Source organism: Vulpes lagopus, chromosome 13 (genome assembly GCF_018345385.1).
Source record: "Vulpes lagopus strain Blue_001 chromosome 13, ASM1834538v1, whole genome shotgun sequence".
Taxonomy (NCBI): domain Eukaryota; kingdom Metazoa; phylum Chordata; class Mammalia; order Carnivora; family Canidae; genus Vulpes; species Vulpes lagopus.
The window spans coordinates 26135799-26156189 of NC_054836.1; the positions used below are offsets into that span (position 1 = coordinate 26135799).

The 20391-nt window shown below is 35.4% G+C and overlaps 1 protein-coding gene across 4 annotated transcripts in view; it reads right to left on the reverse strand.

Annotated features, from left to right (window-relative positions):
• Positions 1-20391, reverse strand: part of THSD7A (thrombospondin type 1 domain containing 7A) — a 423880-nt gene that overhangs the window by 91470 nt on the left and 312019 nt on the right. For all 4 annotated transcript variants that reach the window (XM_041727876.1, XM_041727875.1, XM_041727874.1 and 1 more), the window contains 2 exons: positions 12060-12254; positions 505-739 (listed from right to left, as the gene is read on the reverse strand). In XM_041727876.1, the coding sequence (XP_041583810.1) occupies positions 505-739; positions 12060-12254 (430 nt within the window). The remainder of the gene's footprint in view (positions 1-504; positions 740-12059; positions 12255-20391) is intronic.

A 20391-nucleotide genomic window follows, 5' to 3' on the forward strand; every position in this document is an offset into this window, starting at 1 on the left:
CTTATTCATTTAACCATTAAAAGATGTAATAAGTTTGGCCTCAGTATTTTTTGATATAGTATTTTCTAGGGGAAATGAAAGGCAGATCATAGAGGGCTACAGTCCAGTTAACGAGATTGGTGGACTCAATAGCCTATGGGAACACAGGAGGTCACGGATGACCTGCACTGCTGGGACTTCATATGCTGTCATTATTGATCAACCAAGCTCAGAGCAAGCTCTTCTCTTGCTGCCTCTCTAGCTTAATAAAGGAGAAAGTGCTACTATAAAACAGAAAGTAGGTGCCACATAGAAATATTTCTACAGAATTTATAGATTGTAGGTACAAGACTCCGAAGCTGTTATAACTTTATCAGGGGCTGACATTCAAAACAAACAAATCTTACTCTTGAGGACAGGTATGACAAGCATCAAAATGCTTCATTTTATGAAGCAAGTGAAGCCTGAGTCAATCCCCTGCATGGTTGGCCACCGGATTTACTGCTGTCATTCTAAAGCCCTTACTTTTTGGGTCCTACTTGGCCCACATTGACCCGCACACAAATGACTTTTCTTGTCTGCATGCCAACGGAGCAAGATGCCTCTCCATTCCAAGTAGTCGTTGTGTTGAAGGATGATACTGAAGTGTCCTCGATGCACTGGCCCCAGGGACCAGTTTGCCAGTGGTACACAGTGCAGGGATGCTCGTTACAACTGCGCACCTCTTGCAAAGCACTGCTATTTGGACAGTGAGCTCCACCTATAAAAATGGGCAACGCAAGAGGATTAGATACGGCGCCAACAGGAAACTTACCATTCTCTCTTCTTTGGGATTAACAATAACAATGATAACTTGCATTTGTTAGCACATACCCTGTGACTGACACACTACTAGGAAGGTAAATTACATAGTAATCTTAAATCATTTGGCATCCTCCAGCTTAAAATTTAAGCTATGTAGTATCCATGATATTTGTTTCAGGAGACTACCAGGACCTCAAAGAGAGAGGCCATTATCCAACCTCCAGAGAAGCTGAAATGAGGTACAAATGGAGCCTGCGGATTGTTGACTCAGGGAAACGAGGATTGAGAGGCTGTGGATGGAGAAAACCCTGTGTGTTTTTGAATGTTATTCCCAACTTGAAAATCTTTAAAACATGTTTTAAAGTACTGCATATTTTAATGTACTAGGCTTTAGGGTGATTAGAAACAGGGGCTTAAAATCAACTTATGCTGTCTGATGTTCTGCAGTACGACTGGAAAAGCCATGTGGTAATGATAGTACCATGTTTCTTTAAATCTAGGATATCACTGGCTGTAAGATATATTATCACTTTGTGTGTCAAAGAAAGAGTAATGGCTACAAGTTAAACTATGATATACTGCTTCCTTATCAATCCTAACTTTTACTGTATGCCAACTGAAATACATTTGTAGGATTTATTTACATGCTTTTAAAACAGATATCACTCAACTGCACATATTAAAAAGGAAGACATTCCTAAATCTCCTTTACATTCAGAGTTCAAATCCTTTAAGTCACTTTTGAACTCAAAGTAGTCAAAGTTTGCCATCATATACAGAGTCATCTCTATGGTATCCAAAGTATTGATGATGTAGGATGCTTTTTTTTTAAGTTCTCCCTATTGTCTCCTGGGCTTCCTTCCAGGATACTGGAACCCATCTCTAAGTTTTGATGCTGCTGCATTCTTAATTGCACCAGAAGATGTCAACAAAATATTTAAGCAAGCAACTGAGGAATGGTTTTTAGCTGTTTTGGATTATTTTTTTTAGCAGAAATATGGAATTGCTATTGCCATCAGGAGTAACAACAAAATTCAGGTACTAGCAGTGACAGCTATGTTATACTTGCCGTCTGGCTACAGTGGTTTAAAAAGCGTCCATTGTAAGATGCAATAATTACTAGAGATGATAAGAGGTCGAAATGGATTTTTCTTTTCATCAATAGAATATGATGTGAAGTTGTCATTATGGAACCATTTTTTATGTGCTACCTTGTTATAAGTACTTTGCAGGTGAGACCTCATTTAATACCCAAACTGCCTTACAAGTTAAAAATTATAAAGTGGATGAGTCAATACAATTTAAATGATATAACAGTAATAGCCCAGTTTCTTACAACTGTGCTATTTATAATGGCAATTACAAAAATAAAAAGCTTTATACTGTTAAAAGCAGAGTCTAGGAGAAATTTCTTGTTTATTTATTTATTTATTTATTTGATTATTTAATGTAGTTGAACTTATGCAGCCTTTGGGTTTTATTTTAGGAACAAAAAAACTTGGTTGCTGGGACACCCGGGTGGCTCAATCGGTTGGGTGGCTGACTCCTATTTCAGCTTAGGTCATGAAATCAGGGTCCATGATCTTGAAGCCCCACGTCAGCCTCATCGTTCGGCAGGGAGTTGGCTTGAGGATTCTCTTTCCCTCTCCCTTTGCTTTTTTTTTTAAGTTCTCCCTGTTGTCTCCTGGACTTTCTTCCTGCTCACTCTCTAATAAATAAGTAAATAAAATCTAAAAAAGAAAAAAAGAAAGAAAGAAAATAGCTGTTTGTTAAATAAGAAAAGGTAATTCAATAGCTAGTGATCTTAAGGTGGAAGATGACCCCAAATTTGAGATATGGGTAAAAGTCATAAACAAAACCACACCCTGAGGTGATCTTCATCTATCGCTTCACTTATGGTTAAAAACATCCCACTAATCCAGCAAAAAAAAAAAAAAAAAAAAAAATCAGTAGGCAGTGTCTGTGAGAATTTAACTGCAATTCAGAATCATTTATACAGCGTTGAACATGGGATCAACATCAGAATAACCTGCATTAAGCAGCATTTCATTAAAGTCTCCTGCTTCATGATGGTGAAAACATCTGTCACAGATCATAGCTTGTCCTCCATCACACAGCTCAGTGACCCTGGCAGCCTCTGAAAAGAAGTTTAGGATTTGAATAGGAATGGATTCTAAAACATACTAATTGGATCGGGGAGAAGTAAATGAGCACTCTTATAATCCATTCCTGAGGCTCTAGATTTATCCAATCTTATCTCTAACACAAACATCTAATTATAGACATTAGATATATACATTTTATGGAACTATTTTAACCATACCTTTACATTTAATAGTAAAATTACTGATCTTTTACAAAAAAAAAAGTATTTATTTACCTCATTTTCACTGTGAGTATAGGTATGCTGTTTAAACTGTGATCCTAAAACTCTTAAATTGTTTTTGACATTGAAATTGACTGTCTGGCTTCGGAACACACGATAGGAAAAAAACTTCTACAGCATCAGCATAACATGTCAAGGAACTGCAAGATGGCTGTTAAGTTTACAGACATAAAGGCTATTTATTTTCTTGCCCCAATCCACATTAAAGCCACATCAGCAGTTTGGGTCTAATGTCAGGATACTCGTGCAGATAAGCCCCAATGTGTTCTTAATTATAACAACGATATGGCAATTTCGAAAGCATGGCTTAGGTTAATCAGTCATTGCAGTATCATCCTGCTGTTTTGGGAATATTTTTATGGTAGAAAAATTGATAGATATAATATTGAATTTATTTATTATTTATGGGAAGATATAATTCCAGACGTGGGAATATTTCCATAGTGCTGGGGAAAGTGTAAAATGTCACCCATGACAAAATTAGTGATAAATGGTATTTAAAAAAATCCTTTTATAAATAAAAATATATGCTTCATACTAATATGACCATATAGGCTTTCTATCATTCCATCAAGTAGAAAGATTTTATAGTACTTTTATGAAATCCTACTATATAAATAAATGTCCATGCTTACATAAAAATATTAACCATTACGTGTGAAACTTTTATAAAAATGAAAAAGTGACTTTTCTTCCTCACATCAGGTCTATAAAAGCTGTGTTAACATACATTTGAACAGAGTTATGGTGTTTCTGGTTCTGGCATTGAAGTCCTTACAATTTAAATGGCAGATTGAAAAAAAAAAAACCTTGTCAAAACATTAATTTGATACATATGTATTGAGTTGTATAGTATGCAATGTTTATGTCTATTTTTAAAGTGTATTTGTTTATTTTTTATTGGAATTCAATTTGCCAACATATAGCATAACACCCAGTGCTCATCCCATCAAGTGCCCCCCTCAGTGCCCGTCACCCAGTCACCCTCACCTCCTTTTCTACCACCCCTTGTTCGTTTCCCAGAGTTAGGAGTCTCTCATATTTTGTATCCCTTTATGTCTAATACTTCAAGAGATAGATACCTACAGGGATTAGAAATAGTTTTTCTGCTTTCAAGGATTTTATAATGCAGTAAGGAAAAGTAGTAGGGGTAGTAGGGGTGGGCAAGCATACAAATGGGTATAATTTTAGGTGCAATGCAGTAATCATGTTAAAAGTGGTACCAAAACTGAGATTCAAAAGTGTAAGATTCCATCAGTTTGGGGGCAATTGAAAAATGACTCAGTAGGAGGCAGGGAGGTGAGTTTCGAAGGAGTGGGATTTTGTCAAGCAGAGTTCTGGGGAGGGAGAGAAAGAAGGCAAAATTTTACTTAAGCAGAAGCAAAAATAAAAGCCAATAAAAGCAAAAATAAAAGACAGGTATGACAAGGGGAATTAGCAATACTGATGCAGTCCATTGGAGTGCAAAGCTCACACAGAGAAGTAACTGGCAATAAGGAAAAGGAAGTAAACTGGGCTCATGCTAAGAAGGGGCTATTAGTATACTATGAATTACAGTTTTTAAACACTTGTAATTTTGCCTGCTTATTGCAGCCCAGAACCCTTTGACTGCAGATCATGTCTGGGTGAAAAGCACACTGGCAATGGCATGATTGTGGGGACCTGAAAAGAAGAATGTCAACCCCAGAGACCCTCAGAAGATTTTGCTGTAGCATGCCATTCCTACTCCTCCCCTTTCTTTGCCCTTGCAGAAAGAGGTAAGAAGACATCCCACTATGGAGTCTGCATAAACCTTATGTGGCGTTGTGGTTACGCAGGGGCAGACTACAACAGAACTCCTTTTTCAAAGTCAAGAACGGGAGGATGAGGAAGTGACAGTACTTTTACTTAGAAGGCAAAATTATATGTGTATATACACAGATAATGGATTCTGAATTCTTCAAATCCACCCCGGAGTAAAAGTGTTCCTTGGCTCTTAGGAGTAAAACACTTTAGCTGTGAAAACCCAAAGTTAAAATATAAATATTCCTCTCCTCAATGTTTTGTACTTTGAAATATAATTTTTGAAGACTGTTAATTATTTGAAAATTTTTTTGGCATAATTCTATTTCAATTTGCATCTATTTTCTGTATTTATAAAGCAGGTGTAAAGACACTAAAATTTGGCTGATGAAATTATAATATTAGGTCATTTTGAACTTTGTAAAAAAAAGAGTCTCATTTCTTGCTCTGTACGGATAATTAACTATGTAATGAGAATTAACAGAAGTTGTTATTATACTCAGTGGAAAACATTTTGAAAATCATTTTTTCTTTTTAAACTGAGTTTATTAAGGATCTGCAAGACAGATTCAAAAAATTCAGAAGGCTATAAATCTAACATCAATTTTTAATTTCTTATTCAAATTCAACATACTACTATTGATATTAAAAATATGCCAGGCTGAAGTATTAGAAGACTGCTTCCTTTCAGATCTTCCCAACACATTTTTTTTTTTTTTTCAGATCAAGTAACATGTGCCTCTTTATCTCCACACTGGGAGGCTAGGCCTGAGGTACTAATGAATCACTCTATAAAACCCAGAGGAAACAAGGAGCAAATATAAGTCCAGGGAATAGGGTCAAGGTCATGCAGAAAGGTCACTTATTAAAATGCTACTACTCATACAGTTCAGCCACCACTTTGCGGCTAACAAACCAGTGCCCATTGAAGGCCTGGATGGCCTTGGGAGTCTCAGAGGCTAAAGAAAACACCACAAAAATCTTGACATGATCTTTGCATTCTCCTTCTCAAATATTTTTAAAGTAGCTTTTGGGACCCATCCTACAGTTTACCCAGGACAAGGAAGATGTTCACCTCAAGGTATACAATGTCAAAACTGAAATACCAATTTTATTTAAACACACACACACATGGGATACCTGGGTGGCTCAGTGGTTGAGCATCTGCCTTTGGCTCAGGGTGTGATCCTGGGGTCCTGAGACAGAGTCCTGCATCAGGCTCCCCGCAGGAAGCCAGCTTCTCCCTCTGCCTAAGTCTCTGCCTCTTTCTCTGTGTCTCTCATGAATAAATAAAATCTTAAAAAAATATATATATATACACACACACACACAGTTTTGTTTTTTTAAATTGAAAAATATTTTTTACCTTCTTCAGTATATTAATTTTCTCTAGTTGCTAGTATTTGTATTTGCTTTCCAAATGACATTTGGATAAGAATCATTTTGTGATAATTTCTGTGTATTGCTGATAACAAGTTACAGAAGTGTTCAAGACTGCATGAAGAGCAATTATATTCAAATTGTTTTTATTCTATTAATTTTTATGTTTTAATTTTGAATCAAGGTCAAAATTACAAGAAAATCGAAAGTATATTATTGAGTAAGGAACAGGCAAGGCTAGGTAGGGAGAGATAGGTAGTGGGCCATGGAATCAGGCTCACAAAAATCCCAAAAATTTGGAGGTGAAAGAAAATCAGAGATAAGGAAGCAAACCAGACCATCATGTCCTAGTTGTCAGAGGTGGGGTCTTGTTGTAATAGTACTTGTGACCAACAAAGAATTGTCAGACCCTAAAAAGGAAATAAGCCATTGAAGGTATTATCACTAGTCCTTACTCAATGGTGATATCAGTAGAGATGTTAAAAGGATTCAGGGTCCCTGGTTGGCTTTCAATAAAAGACCAATTGTACAAGTCCCCAGTGGTAACACTGTCAGGATCCCTCTCACCCCTGAGAGCTTTCTCCTGTATCCTTGCTTAATAAACTTCTATCTCTTTACTCTTCTTTGTCTGCCAGATCCATCTTCCATTCCATGAGACAAGAACCTAGCTCTACTGTTTCATTATCAATAATTTTCCTTCATGGATCATTTGGACAAAGTTGTTGAAATGACGCCCTACTACCCTAAATACGTAAATGTTCATTTCCTATAGTCAACGGCATTTTATATTCACATTTAATATTAAACACATTTAATATTCAAGATCAACTAACATTGATACATTTATTACCATCTAATCCTCATACCTATTCAAAATTTCTAACTATCTCCAAATGTCTTTTTTATAGTTAAAGAATCTAGTTCATAATCAAGTGTTGCATTTAAATATCAGGTCTTGGTAATTTCCTTCAATCTGGAATAGTTTCTCATTTTCATGATTTAGACACTTTAGACACCAATTATTGTTTTTCAATGTTTTTCAATTTGGATGTTTCCTCATCATTACATTCTACAATACGCATCTTTGAGAGGGATATCATAGAGTTGATGTCAATTTATCATTGTAGCACACCAGGAACATGTGATTTTTATTGGTTCCATTACCAACAATTTAAATTTTAATCCTTGGATTAAGGTGGTGTCTGTCATACTTCTCCATTAGGGAGGTACTTGAGACAAAATAAAATGCTCTTGGTCAGATGTTCAATTAATACATTTATTAATATCAAGTATGGATCAATGGTTTCCTATTTTATGTAATGGGTTATAATCTGTTTTTAATATTATTTTGGCATTTATATCACTTCCACATGTGGTCAGTGGGAGACTCTTCAAGCTACCTTCTATGACCTTTGACATGTTCTCCTCTTCCATCCTTTCTGGCACAAAATCTTCCAAGTCTGTCTTGAATCTCTTCCTATTCTAGTCCTGGAATCAGCCATTTCTCCAAGGAGCCCTAGTTCCTTTTTTTCCCCCCACAATGCTAGCAGAAACCAAGATCTGAGGGCTATATGCAGTTGTTGCTATTGGAGTCTTGCTCCTCTAGAGGGAAGAGAGCTAATATATGTATATAGTATAAATATACTTAGCATACTCAACATTTATATTGATTTCTATATCTATCTCTAGAAATTTAACACAATGAATTCACAGTGATAACTTTAAATTCCAATACAGTAACACAAGGTTTATTCTACTTTTGTTAATACATATCTCCCTTCTCTAGCAATGAAAAAAACCTGAATCTTATTACTTTTTAAATTTTAAAGATTTTATTTATTTATTCGCGAGACATAGAGAGAGAGGCAGAGACATAGACAGAGGGAGAAGCAGGCTCCCTGCAGGGAGCCAGATGTGGGACTCCATCCCAGGACCCCAGGATCATGCCCTGACCTGAAGGCAGTTCCTCAACCATTGAGCCACCCAGGTGCCCCTGAATCTTATTACTTTTTTAAGACATGTACTTATTTGTTCGAACCCCGCCCTCTCCTTCCAGCCCCAATCCCCCACTGCCATCTCCATTGTTGTACCGAAAGAAAGTCTTTATCACTCTACTCATGTTAAGACAGCCTGTATCAGGCCACCCTATAGCATAAAAACCTTTTCCAACCTGCCTGGTTCTGACATTCCACACTGTCTGGCTGCCTCTTCACTCTGCTTGTGCTCTGACCCATGTTGTGTTGCTGCTTTTATCCTCTTATACAATCCTTGTATCCTTCACCCCCACCCACTAAGCCTATTCAATGCCTCTGACATCAAATGCCAGGCGACCCTCTTCCCATTGGAGAGGCTCTTCACATCCAGGTTGCACTCTGATAACCCATTCTGGACAACTGCAGACCCCCACCTGCTGCCACAGATGCTCAAATGCTTGACTCCACTTAACAACTTTTTAGATAAAACTGTTCAGGAACAGAGAGAAAGGGACTAGAAAGAAAGAGAAGGGGAAAAAAGGGAAAGGAAAAGGAAAAGAAAGAAGTATAGTATGGGGAAGAGGAAGTGTTATTCTGTATCTTGTCATTCATTTAGTAGGAACAAAGAAATAATTGAAAAAAAGTTATAACATTTCAACAATGGAGAAGAGAATAATCCTTTATCATATTTCTATGAATGCAGGTATAGAGATGATTTAGACACACACACACACACACACACACACACACACACACACATAAGAATAGGTAAATCAGGGCTAAGACCAGGAGCTAGCACTCTTCTTTTTCTAGGACATACCAAGATTATATGGAACCTACCCCGAGCTATGACTGAAGTTAGGTCCAACTTCAAGCCACGATTGTATGATTTGCTTTGCCAATGAAGTGTCAGTAGAAAGGACATAAGTCACTACTGTATGGAAGAACTTAATGCTGATGTTTTGAAATCAGCAGACAGACTCTCCAACTATGTTCTTCCACTGGCATGGGAAGTAGGTCTTCATATGGAGGTACAATGCTGAGACATTTAATGGAGGGCAATTCCTTGGAAAGTTAACCAACACCATGGCAAAATTCCCACAAGGAATAATTTTTCTTTTAAGTTTTTGAGCTTCTGAGCTATGTGTTACTGCAAAATAACTTGATCTGCTCTTAATAATATAAGAGGTTATATAATCTTCAGTATAATGTTCAATAGTAAAGTTATGACTGAGATAAATAAAAGTTTATCTTTTATTTGGGAAGCAGCATTGATTTTTTAAATCCGGATTAATACTTTGCACATGGATCCGTAAATTATTTCACCAGAAACTATATGTCTAAACACTTAACATATAACTTTAATACTGTGATCTCTTCCCTTGAGGTTATCACAGTAATTTTCTGATTTAGAAAATTTAGAACATGTTTGACACATACAAAACATTAATTCTGGGGCACCTGGTGGCTCAGTGGTTGAGCATCTGCCTTGGGCTCAGGTCGTGATCCCAGGATCTCAGAATTGAGTCCCACATCGGGCTCCTCACAGGGAGCCTGCTTTTCCCTCTGCCTGTGTCTCTGCCTCTCTCTGTGTGTCTCTCATGAATAAATAAATAAAATCTTTAAAAAAAACATTAATTCTTGGGGAATAATAGACCTACTTTTGTGTAGTATTATAAAGGGTTATCTAATTAGCAGGGAAGCATCTTTTAAAATTTCCTGCAAACAAAGTTCTTAAATAACTTTAAAAGTGTCTCAAAATTCAAAAAAATAAAAAAATAAAAATAAATTATAGACTTATCAAAATTATAGACTTATTTTGTGAAAGAGAAAATGTTTCAGTGTCTGGTGAATAAAAAGTATTAAATAGTTTTGAAGGCCAGATTCCTATTTAAACATGTCATACAATTATACCAGTTTTTCTAACTGTTATTAACAGATATAAGCAGCAGCAGATTCTCCACTGACAGCTTCCTCTATGGTTTCCATGTAAAATTATGTTTTGAATTCATGCCTTTATGATTTACTATGTAAACATCTATAATTTTCCAGCACGGCTTGCTTATGATGCAGCTACTAGACTTAATTAAAAATTATCGAAGTCTCACCCTTTCAAACTAAGTGGATGATAAATATCAAAGAGCAGTCATAAATTTCTGCCTTTAAAGCATTTCATGACCTTTCAGTGTGAAGCATCATGTCTATAGAAATAATGATCTGGTGAGTTCTGCAAGCATGGCAAAAATCTCTGCCATGTGACTCACGGGGCAAAAAGTCACTCATTACTAGTCACACGGCAAGTGTCTGCAGAGTATAATAGATTTATAGGAAGCAGGGTAACCACAGATCTAATTTTAATGAAGTTCAAGACATAATCTGAGCTGATAGAGTTTGAAGTCTGAATATAATCTATACAAGGTTGGAGTTAGTATTTGACAAGATGTGGAATATAACTTTCTAAAATGTTCTATTTTCCTATTTGGTTCCAGGATACACTTTTCTGCAGGGAGAAAATAGTTAAATTTACATTAAGGCGACCAGAAAAAAGGTTTTCAGACACTTCAAAGAAAATTCTAAATTTTCCTATAGGTTAACTGTGTCAAATATGCTATTTTTTTCCCCTCACATCGTAAGATCAAGGTAGTTACATTTTTGCAAGCTATTCTATTCACAGCTAGCAAGTTTGACTAAATAAAAACACTATCAGGTTTCTATCACTAAAACACTTTATAAATAGAAAAATAAAACTGGCAATTTATTATTTGGGGATATACACAGAGAAAGACATGTATATTACAAATAGTAATCATCACTTACTAATGCTAAATGAGAATGAGAAGAGTCATTCAGCTTGATAATGTTTAAATAACATACACCTATATTCTTGAGACAGAACATGCGTTAATGTGAGAGAACTTGATTACTTCTGTTTTTTCTTCCTCCTGTGTTATTCTCAAGAATGACAAGATTAAGTATGACATTATATCACACAGTCACACAGAGGCCAAATTAGCATTTGGATGTAAGCTTGAGAGATAATTACCGAGAGCCTTATATTTCTCGACAATAAAGCTTACACAAGTGAGGTATGAATATATGACAAACATGCTTTATTCCCCCAATAGAATGAGGTGATTAAGGAGTAGCATATTTTAAAAATGAACACAATCTACATATGAGATTTCTGGATCTCAGAACCTATGTTTAGAAACCCAAATGGCAGAAAATCCATGTGGTTTTCAATCAAGTACTAGTCATGTTGGTATTTCTTTAGAAACAAAACAAAATACTTTTATTATTGAACATATATGCCTATTTAAGAGAAAGTAGAATGTGATTTCAAAAGAAAAAACTGACTACTGTAATACATAAAAAATAATCAAACCTGACATCTGGAATTTTGGGAGCCATTTTCATAGTTTTCCACAGGTTTAACATTCAAACTGGGAAGCAATTATCAGGAGAGAGGAAAGGCAAAATAAGTTTACTTTTAAAGGTCTTTCTTTTATTAAAGATCTATTTTCGAGATTAATTTTGGGGAATAGAAGTTGCTCAATCTGTCAACAGATACTAAATTTCCTTGGATTGCTGCAATTTTGGTAGATTTTTGTACAGCATCCCCTTAGCCACAGAAGACACACATACATATATAAATACCAAAAAAAACCCCCAAACAAACAAACAAACAAACAAAAAAACATGCCAACTTCTGAAAGGAATCTAAATCCCCTTCTGAAGCTGGTGACCAACCTTACCTTCGTCACCGGCATAGGCCAGAATGGACCGTGCTCGTATCTGTTTCCCTTCTGTGGTTTTCCCCGAGCAGGTGTGTGAGCAGGAGGACCATGCAGACCACGTGCTGAGCACACAGTCCTTTGGGCATGGGGCATAACAGGCAACGGGGATGGGGAAGATGGCATCTCTGCACAGCTGTCTGTCAACTTCTTCTCCTGGGGAAGACATCATCACGAATAATCTATCATTTTTAAACAAATGTAAAGTGAGCAGTTGTAACCAGATGGGCACCAAGATAAATTAGGTTATTTTATTCTTAGTTAAAAGCAAAGCTAAAACAAAGCCCACTACAGCCAGATGTTAAAAAAACACTAGGAATAAATATATATCCTTAAGTGAAGGTTCTCTTATTATCAGAAGCTTAGGTGTATAGATCAAGCACAGTGCTGGAAGTATTTTTATACTACAGATTCTTGCCCAATTAGTGATTTTTTGTATTTATAATAGTACCCTGGCAATAAGGAGCATCAGTGAATTATGTTCCTCTTTTTATTGCATCATTGGAGATGCATCATTTCATCAGCATTTACAAATAACATCTCTATCCATGGCATGTACCATATGTTTTCATGAATTAACTCAGGTATCTCTGTTTGCAAACTCTCTGTGTCTCCCAGATAATTTATTTTTTGCATAACTGGCAACCTTTTACTTTCATAAAAAATTTCTTTGTTAGTTGGAAATAGCCAAGAAATGTAAATGATAGGATAACAATATACAACTACTGTTTCAGAGGTTCCATTGGGAGAGGTGGTAAAAAATGACAAGGTAAGCAAATGGCAGGAGATGGTGCCACTTCAGCGCTTAAAGCTCTTCAGTAGTTTCCTGTTGCTCTTAAGATAGAGGTAAGAGTTCTTACAAGTTTACAAGACCTCAAGCGACCTGGCTCTGGTTTCTCTTCCCAACTTCATCTCACTCCATTCCCTCCCTCACCCTGGAGCTCTAGAGATTGGCACACCTTTAGTATTTGTTGAATGAATACAATGAGATATACAAAAGGCCAATGAGGAAGAAAATATTTTTGTGGTTAATAAATGCCAAAGATAACCAAAAGGATTACAAATAAATAACCAAAATAGAATATGAAATGAATTCTGTGGCTTAGCTGATTAAGGTAGGGTGCTAATGACGTCAATGGAACAGAGTGAAACAATACACAAACAAGCAAAAGTTAATCTATTTTGCCACAAAATATGACCATAATTCTGGTGAATATATCAGAAATGTATGCCTTGGGCCCTTACACTTTCAGGTGAGAAAGAATGACTAATCATGTCATTCTTCATTGCTATTAGAAAAACAACTCAGAGGTTGTTTTTCACTGAGGAAGGCTAGTAGCTGCATGTAGTGTACAGTCCTTTATTCATATATTTGAATAACAAGACAGAAAATTAGAGTCAATTGGAAGTGTTCTAACAGGTTAATAGTTACTAGTTTGCTGGGGCCTTAAATCATTAGACACAATCAGAAGTCAAGTGGAACCTTAACAGCCATCAGTTTGCAAGGCTTTAAATTATTAGATTTGCTCACTAGTAAGTAAGACTCACTGAAATGACAATTGATTCATCATTGTATCATTCATTCTTTAGTTACTATGATCTGTGGGATCTCTCTTAATTCTGCTTTTATTGGCTTTAGGGTTTGGCTTATATCCCAGTAAAACAATATGAAGATAGATTGTAGATTTATGGGTACCAAAGGTAGAGTACAAAAATCATTATAGTACAAGGGATGCTAATATTTTACAATTTACATAATAATGATGTCTCTTTTTCCTACTAGACTTTTTTTCTGAGTGCAAGAGGAGACTTGCATATGTCTTATTTTCTTCATTGCTACTTTTAATGTTCCATCTACTCTCTTTCACTTTCATTTCTAATATTGTGTGAAAAGTACGGAAAGTTTGGTGTGGTAGCCTATAATCAACCAGGAATTATAGTTTTATTTCTTCTCATAGTTACTTAATCATTTTTACTCAGAAAAATTCAATTTATTCTGTAGCAATTGGAAGTGTGCTACATGTATGCTATTATAAATTAATTTGCATAGCATAAGTGGTATATTTCTCTTTCTCGTAGTGTAAACTTAAGGGATGTACAATTTCAACCTTTCTTGCTTTATGAGTTATTCTTTATTTTCAATCTGTGTCCCATACCTTATGTTAGCTCTTTTCATTTGTCTTGTTCTGCTTAGCCAGGTGTATTTTCCTGTAGGCACATTCCTTCTAGAGTACATCTTAATCCTCTGTGGAGCTATTAAGACCCACATTGGATCCAATCTCTCAATTTCCTTAGATTTCAGCCCTTACCATGCTCTTCCAGGTAAGAACTGGTAACTTTGCCAGGTAAGCCCCTGCCCCTGATTGCTCCTGATGCTTATCATTGTCTTGCATCCCAATAATGGCATTATGTTCTAGCCACAATGGCTTTTCCCCCTTTTCTCCTACAGACAATCTCATCACTGTCTCAAGGCCTTGGCATTCTCTCTTCATTTTGTATGAAAATTTCAGATCTCACAGCAGACTACTTTTCAATATTCAGTTTTCAGTTTGTCTCCTTCCTAGAGGAGGCTTAACTGACCATACACAATCTCATAGTAACTGCATTACTGGAAACTATTTTAATTAACTGTTTACAAGCTTATCTTCTACCCTATCACTAGATTAAAAACCCAATAAGGGCATGATCTTTATGTCTCCTGTTATTTTATATTTAGAACCAAAAACAGTGCCTGGGACATAATAGATACTAAATAATCTTCTGCTAAATGAACAAATGAACTGATTAATTTAAACCTGTTGTATCAGGAAACAGAATGCTAGAGTAGACAAATATGGATTTAAGTATAGTATTTCTTAAATTGCCATGCAGTCAAGTGCTCTAAGACTTTGTTAATGTGTATTCAATAGTCAGGAAGCATATGCACCACCTGGAGTCTGCTAGAAATGCAGTCTCTCAGATCCCATTCACTGAATCATTATTTGCATTTTATAAAGTTCCCTAGGTGATCTGCATGCACATAAAATATGAGGAGTGTTGCTCTAGAATTTTTCTGCCTTCTTCTCTTGTGTTTTGAATAGGATCAGACTGCTTCTTGAATGGGTCACTACAGATTCATCTGGATCTCATACGTAACATCAATCGTTTCTCTGTGGGACTTCCCTTTAGACTTCTCTTTATACAGGGTATACTTAGATGAAAACATTCAGAGTAGATACTGACTGCCCATCTTTGGTCAAGCACTGTGCTGTATTGGGTACACCATCTCAGCTAATTGTCACCACACATTTTTTGAGATATAATTGATATGTAACATTATATTCATTTTAGGTGTACAACATAATGCTTTGATATTTATATATATTGTGAAATAAGCATAATAAGTCTAATTAACATCTGTCCCCACATACAGTTATAATTTGTTTTCAAGTAATAAAGACTTTTAAAATCTGCTCTCTTAGCAACTCTCAAATATGCATTACGGAATTATCAACTATAGTTACCATGCTGTACATTACATCCTCATGACTCATTTATATTACAACTGGAAGTTTGTACCTTTCACAACAACCTTCTGACATGAGTACTACCACCCAATTTTTACTTAAAGGAAACTGAAGCTCAGCAAGTTTAAGTTTACTGTTTCAAAGAGCAGAGGTTTAACTAAAGAAACAGAGATTTGAACTGAGTTTTAACCAATCCCCAATCTACTTTTTCCTGGAATGGTGGTAGGAACTAGGGATGCCAAGAGTTAATGATGGATGAGATTTTGTCTACAAAAAAGTCAAGAAATTGGCACTCTAAATTGTTTCTCAGGGCAGAGTGAAGCATAGTGGTAGCTATATATTGTCTCAAATACAAAGAATATGCATGTTGACATGTCCAAGGTTACATATTTTTGCTTGGAGCCATTGACTACTGTTAGGACATTTTCAACTACCATATGTCCTAATTATAGAATCTTTTGAGACTTTGATTATCTGAATGTGCATCCAAATAAATCTGGGCATACAAATCTAGTGATCATTATAGTGAATGATGTGGTTTCTACTGCTCTTAGGTGCAGACCCATGCAACCTGTTCTGTCTTTATTCTTTTTGACGATGATTCCTTAGCTAGATCCTGGACATGATGTCATAAATGTTTAGAATCCTCACACTTGCCATTGTGTATTAAATACACTATATATTTTTGGCATACATGTACCAACATAAAAGCTTCAAAGGACTGCTTTATATTTATGAGACTTGTAGCTTTCCCCCATAAAAATCTAGGCATCTTAACCAGACCTACAAAAATGTATATTTTACATGAAATATATTAACACAGAAAGAAATGAATGAACTATTGTCTACGTATTACAACTTCTGTCTTACTGTGAAGCCTTAACTAAACCATATTTGACTTAAACTTGTTTGTGATGTCCTATATAAAAAGTTGAGAAATAAAATGATAATACTTGGGTTTATTTATTTTTGTGAACTCAAAACAAGAGTTGAATGTTTAAGTTAGTGTCTCTGTCTTCACAAATCTAATTTTAAGAATATATTTTGAATAATAATTTAATCAATTTAAACAAGTAGTTTGATATCTTTAATGTAACCCCCAATTTCCCCTTGTTCAGTCTATTTCATGAACTTCATCAAACTCTTTCATGAACTCTTCCAAAATATCTCCTTTCATTCTACTGTGTTTCCGATTATCAGGATAAAGAGAACCGAACATCTGCTTGAAGTAATTACACTAAAAATTCACGACAATTTCCATAAAAATAAAACAAAATGAAAAGTGCGATCAGAGGATAGACTTCTTTTTCTTGGTAAAAGTATATGTGAAAGTTTATTTTATTCATTGTACTGGAGCTTAAATGTAATATAAAAGATAAATCCTGGTTTATGAAGGTCTTTAGAGTTTTGAGGTTTTTATAGCTTAAGAGATGAGCAAAGAACACAATATTAATACAGTAAAAATATAATTAACTGTATTTTAATGTCAGGAATATACATGTTTAGCACTATTTCCTAAATGTTCCTTGCATCATTCTAATTTCTTTTTTATCATAGAAATGTGCAATCTGCTGTGGATGATTTTTAAGTCACAGTAGTACTATGTACAAGGTATCTCTGGAAGGCATTGAAGAATTGAAACACATCAATGGAATGGAATTGAGAGGAGGGGTAAACAGAAAGGAGAAATTAAAGAAGAGAGATGTCAGATACAGAGCCACGATTTTTAAAAAGCACACTATTTAGAAAGCCTCTAGTATTATATTTAGGGGATAGATTTCCCTTGCCAGACCTAAACAATCCTATAGCAATCCTGAGAATTATTACCGGATTGTTGATATCTTTTTTATTCTTCAGAAATTGTCTTAAAATTTCATATTGACTTTGACAGTGGAAGTCATTATTTATATATTTACTTACTTATTGACAACCGATATAAATTTTAAAAAAAAAGAATTGAGATGGGAAAAGAATGAAATCTTATATTTGCCTGGATCTTTCCAGAGAGCATTTTCATATAACCATCTTATCTGAACTTTATAACAACTGTATGATATATAAGTCTGGAATCACTGTCAGCTTACTAAAGTAAAAGACCCATGAATTGAGTCTTCTAACGCTTTTGAGAAGCTTCATATCTTTTTATCTTAAATAGGAAGTGTCCCAATAATTTTTATTCCCTGCACTCCCTCAGCTTTGACATCCAGATAGTGATTCTGATTTATTCATTGTACTATCCCCCAGCCCCATGTTTTCTTCTAGACCCTTGTGTACTTTCCTCCCATCTCCTGCTATTTCCTATTTCTCCCACAGCCTTCATCCACCCTGCTCTCCAAAGTGGGTCTCTAAAGTGCAAATATAAACATTACAATGTTTTTAACACCTACTAGCTGAGGGCTGAATTCCTTTCTAGAATTTAGGAAATCCTCATCTTTTGTCATTGCCCATGTTTTCCCTACATCCACAGAAAGCCATTTGCTTTTCTGTGAACTGAAACACTGCTTTCTTATTCCTCTGCCATTTGGTGTATACTGTTCTCCAGGTCTGCTTGCATCATCCTCTTGCTAAGTGCTTTTTAGGACTGCATCTTTTTCCTCTGTGAACCTTCTCTGACTTTCAAATTGCCCTGCTGGAGTAGTGCTCTACACTATCTGTTCCCACAACATCGCAGACATATCACTTTAAAGTTGTAACATTGGCCTTTGAGAACCTTCTGGCCAGAGAATTTGTCTTATTCATTATCTTTATAGCTGGAGTCCTTGATTCAGTTGCTGTCAGAACTTAAAAGTTTTGCAGTAAATGTTTGTTGGATGAGGAAAAAAAATGGATTAGAAATTGCAGGACATGCTTTGCTTTTCTGAAAAAGCCACTTGTGTTTATATATTTCCAACTTTTAGTTTACAGAACTTCATTAAGATGGCCTTAACATTACCGTTAGCTTGACTGAACTTGACAGGTTTCCTCCTGTTTTTAGACCCTTGACCTCCCTTTTCCTAAGTATTTATTTTTTAAAAAAAACAAACCTTAGAACCATATATTCTTTTTCTGTCTTTGAAACTTATGTAAATTTCTCAAGTCTCTTCCCAGTCTTACAACCCAGGAAATATCTTTCTCAAGGAGTTAGAAACCATTTCCTTGACATGGAAACAAGAGAGGAGATAGTACTCTGATGCCTCAGTCTCTGTATCATGGAACATATCCAACTTCTTCAGCCAGTGGCAGTTAGCAAACACACATGGTCTAATCACTGAGAAAAATATTTGCAAACTCAGGAGAAACTACATATTCAACACATCCCACTGATCAATTTCCCGCCTAAAGTCCTCTATTGATTTCTCAGTAATTCACCAAATACTTAAAAATATTCCTGCCTTTTGATTCTCTGGAGTTAATTTCAGTTTCTATTGTAATAGTGTAGAATAAAGTCTTCCTTATTTGCATAACTCTGTTTGATGCAATTCTTGACCAATTCATATCCAATTTAGGGCCTTTAGCTTAACCTTCTCTTAAAAAAATCTATATACTTACCTATTGACTTTTAAATATCTTTTAGCAATCTAGGATCTTTTTACTATATTCATTTTCAGGATTTGCCTGCCTTTTCATTATCTTCTAAAACTTTCTATTCCCAATAAGTGTATCCTTATGTTCCTACTATATTTTCTTCCCCATCACCTTTGTTGTGTTACCTCAAGTCTGTGTTTCTGTTCCTTCACGGTCTGCAAAATAAGTCCGGTGACTCTGAAGTAAAAACAGATACCTTCCCATCATCCCCCAGCAGCACCTACCTTCCAACTCCTTGCCCTGATGTGGCCATTAAAATAACCTTTAACTTCATTTTTAAGATGAAGTCCATTCTAACAAAGTATGGTAAATAACATGATTTGTTATAAATAAATGATGCATTTACTTTATTTAACTGAAGATAATACTTCACTTTTATGCCCCTTCCTATTATCTGTTTGCCTGAAAGTCCCAGTCTACCTGGCTTTGTTTATTTTCAGTGACTAAAAAGTGAACTGACTCATGTTTTTAAAAACATTATGGAAAATCCAGAAAATTCAAATAATAACTTTATCTCTGGCATTATTTGAGATTAAACAAAGTTTTGTTTTTATTTCCCCCAGATTTTACATTTTCATTCTTGAGTAATTCCTTCCTTATTTCTAATTATTCTTGAGTTTGAAATTATCTACAATGTTAATTTCATCTCCTTCAAATTTATTTTTTTTAAATACCTAGAAATCAAACTGCCCTGGTTCAAATTCTGGCTCTACCACTTATTAACTATGTACCCTGGAGCAAATTATTTAACTTGAGCTAAGATTCAGTTTCCTAATCTACAAAATGGAAACTAATAATAGTACCTATTTTATTCATATTAAAAGAGATTCTTAAAAATTAAGGGCCTAGCTCAGTGTCTGGTGCATAGTTGAAAAATGCCATCTATTATAATAATATCATGCCGACTTTCACCACCTCCTGTCAGGGGAGGAGCTGACCATCCCTCCCACACCAATATAGGATTGGAGGTCTTCCACTTTATTTCAGTCAACTTAAATTACCGTGCTTAATTATTTTTTCCTAATTCTGCTTATAAGAAGGCTTGTAGGAAGGTATTAGTAAAAAAATGACTCCACTGCTCTGGTAGTATAAGCTTGATCATTCAGTAATTTTACATTTTTCCTTTTGTTAAAGTGGTAAGATTGTGAGGAAATAATGAAAACTCAGGAAAAGCCAATCTATTAAATGTTATAGTTCATATTTTGAAAACTAGAGTTGTGTTG